At 38.8% G+C, this 3,021-nt stretch overlaps 1 protein-coding gene across 1 annotated transcript; it reads left to right on the forward strand.

Moving 5' to 3' along the window:
* The first annotated feature begins 1,971 nt into the window (after positions 1-1,971).
* LOC118749102 lies at positions 1,972-2,709 on the forward strand. The gene has a single exon (XM_036483875.1). It carries the CDS (start codon positions 1,972-1,974, stop codon positions 2,707-2,709), a length of 738 nt encoding a protein of 245 aa, XP_036339768.1.
* Positions 2,710-3,021: the final 312 nt, after the last annotated feature.

Below are 3,021 nucleotides of genomic sequence, written 5' to 3' on the forward strand. Positions count from 1 at the left end.
CTACTCTAATTCGGATTCAAAAAACTAACTCGGAAGTCTAATTTAAGTATTTACTATCAAAACGTTAGAGGTTTGAATACCAAATTAACTGACTTATATAAAAGGTTTTGACTGCAATTATAATATTATTTCCTTGACCGAAACATGGCTCAAACCTCATATTTTTAATTCCGCAATTCTTCCAAATGAATATCAAATATACAGGAGTGACCGCGAGGGCAGAATCGGCGGTGGTGTTCTTTTTGCATATACCGAATTTAAATGTATACGTGTACAGGCTGGAAAGAGTTATATTTATTGAGCTCTTTGCTACATCCCTCCTAATTCTGCCGTAGCAGTATATATGCAACTAGTTTCTTTACTTGAGACCGTAAATGCAATGCTTACGGCATCCGATTCTATGATTGTTTTGGGCGATTTAAATCTGCCACACATTTCATGGAACATCATTGACACCGATGTTGTACCATTTTCATCTAGAGATAGTTACAATAGGGGTATTCTCGAAGTCTTGCACGATGCACGGATTGCACGAAATGCAAAAATACTATTCCAAATTTCGAAGAGTACGAGAGCACCCCATTGCAAAGTGGTAGAATGCATGGGTAGAAAGCAGCGAAATTATGTATCAAATACAATAACAAGAGACAGCAAAAAAAATGAAGTGAGCGAGATGAGAGGAATGAGAGAAATATATAGCAATTCCAACAACAAAACAACTATCACAGGGTCTCATATATCTTGCTATGCTATTTTGCTAAATATATACATGGATTTCGACGTTGCATATTTTGCAGCGATAGGAAATGTCGTTTCCCATGTATTTTGTTGTTGTGTGTTTGCAAGTTATGCAATCCATGCAATCCGTGCTACGTGCAATTGCTTTGCGAGATTTGGAGAATACCCCTAATGTTTTTCTGGAGGAAATGGCTGAAATGTGGAACGATTACATCACACTCCTACCCTGTCGGAAACACCAACAACGAAAATAAGAAATTGCTGAACTTTGCCTCAAAAAAATAAATATATGTCCAAATAAGTTTGGAAAGGTCTTGGATCTCGTTTACGTTGATGATGTTCCGAAGGCCTCTATTAATCGGTGTGATCCCCTAGTTTTGCCAGAGGATGCATACCATCCCGCTCTTGAGTTAAGCTACGAAATCATAAATGAAATACATAATAATAAGTCGTATACTTCAGGTGCTAGATATGTTTTTGCGAAAGCAAATTTCAGGAAAATTAACAAAGAACTTTCAAAGTTATTTTGGCCAACATATAGAGATGACGTGGAGCGTAGCGTTGAGGACTTTAATCATACTGTTTTCAATTTGTTTCGAAAGTATGTGCCAAAACATAGTATTTTTCATGAAGAACCACCACAATTATGGTTCACTAAAGAGCTTAAAAAATTGAAAAACAAAAAGTCATATTCTTTTAAACTGTATAAAAGAACGGGCTTACACAGTGATTACGTAAAGTACTCAGTTTTGCGGCATAGCTACTTTGCATTAAATAAGAAATGTTATAACTCATATATAATGCAACAGTTGACTGTCAACCTGTGCGGACGCGTCTTTTAACCGCTCCGCCGAGAAATTATTAATAATTCACGTAAAGCAAAGAAAAAAAAACACAACCAACGCGAAAAGACAATACTAGGCATAAATAAGCTTTCTGCTTATTTGCCTATAATTATAAATTACTTTTTCTGAATTTTGGCAATGCCGCGAGAAATTCAAATGAATGTGCCAACATACAATAAAATAAAAGCAGCTCCGGCCCCACCGCGCTTACCGAATAGTGAAACAAGCACCAAGTGCAGTGAAATAAACCTTGCCGTAACAGAAGCTGACCAAAAGCATTCAGCTGATCGACGAAATGGTTACTTTTCGTTCGTTTCCCCCACAAACAATGCTGATCGCGATAAATCGTACTCTCCCTCCCCCCAAACCTCGTGCATTACATCTTGGCATGCACTTGTCTCTGGTAGACCAAGTTGTTCTACCGCAACAGCAAAGCACTAGCTTAGCAATAAGCACAGTAACAACGGTTAGCGCAGCTCTCACAACAACAAATACAACCACGAACTCAGCAATGACAGCGGTTTCACAACGCAGTTCACCCACACCTGCACAAACGGCAATTTCGGCACCAGCCCAAGCCAAGCAACGCAGCTCAGCGCAAGTTGACCTACTTAATCCAACAACCCGTACATTGACTCAAACGGGTATTGATAGGTATATACAAGTCAAACGAAAATTAAGCCCACAGCAGCAAAAAATTTCAAAAACGAAAACCACTGACATTAACCCTCTACTGGGAAATCAGTTTGCGATTCTGGACAATGAATGTGACAAAGAGCCAAATCAAGTTTCTAAAGCCAAACCCAAACCGCCTCCAATTTATTTACGAGAGCAAAACTGTAGTGAGCTCGTGAATAAATTAACTCAGCTTATTGGAGACAATACATTCCACGTAACGTCAGTTACCAAGGGCAACATTAAAGAGACCGAACTTCAGATTCTAACTGAAGAAAATTACCAGTTGTTAACCAAACACCTTAATGACGATAAGAAAAACTTTTATACGTACCAGCTCAAAAGCAGCAAAGGACTGGAAGTAGTAATAAAAGGTATAGAATCAAGTGTACCCATTGGTGATATTGCTCATGCTCTAGAGAAGGCAGGATTCGCTGTTAAAACTAACTAGCTCTTATACATACCAACACCTCACGCCATCAACCACTACACCAGGAGCCTTTTTTGCCAATGCGCAGCGAGTTCCCAACGTTTCTTTTGCCGACGCATTTAAACTACAAACGCAGCCAAGCACGGCGAAATCAAACTCCAATCAAGAAACATTTGCAAATATTCAAAGGAATAATACTGAGCAAATGCAGCCGAACCCCCTACTTGTGGCATAGAAGGAATGATGTTGAATCTTACCCATTGTATGACTCAATTCATGTCTACTATGCAAAATATCATTCAAGACCTCATAAAGGCTCAACACTAATTGTTG

The sequence above is a fragment of the Rhagoletis pomonella genome, unplaced genomic scaffold, assembly GCF_013731165.1.
Source record: "Rhagoletis pomonella isolate Grant_MI unplaced genomic scaffold, Rhpom_1.0 Rhpom_scaffold_00014, whole genome shotgun sequence".
NCBI classification, from domain to species: Eukaryota; Metazoa; Arthropoda; class Insecta; order Diptera; family Tephritidae; genus Rhagoletis; species Rhagoletis pomonella.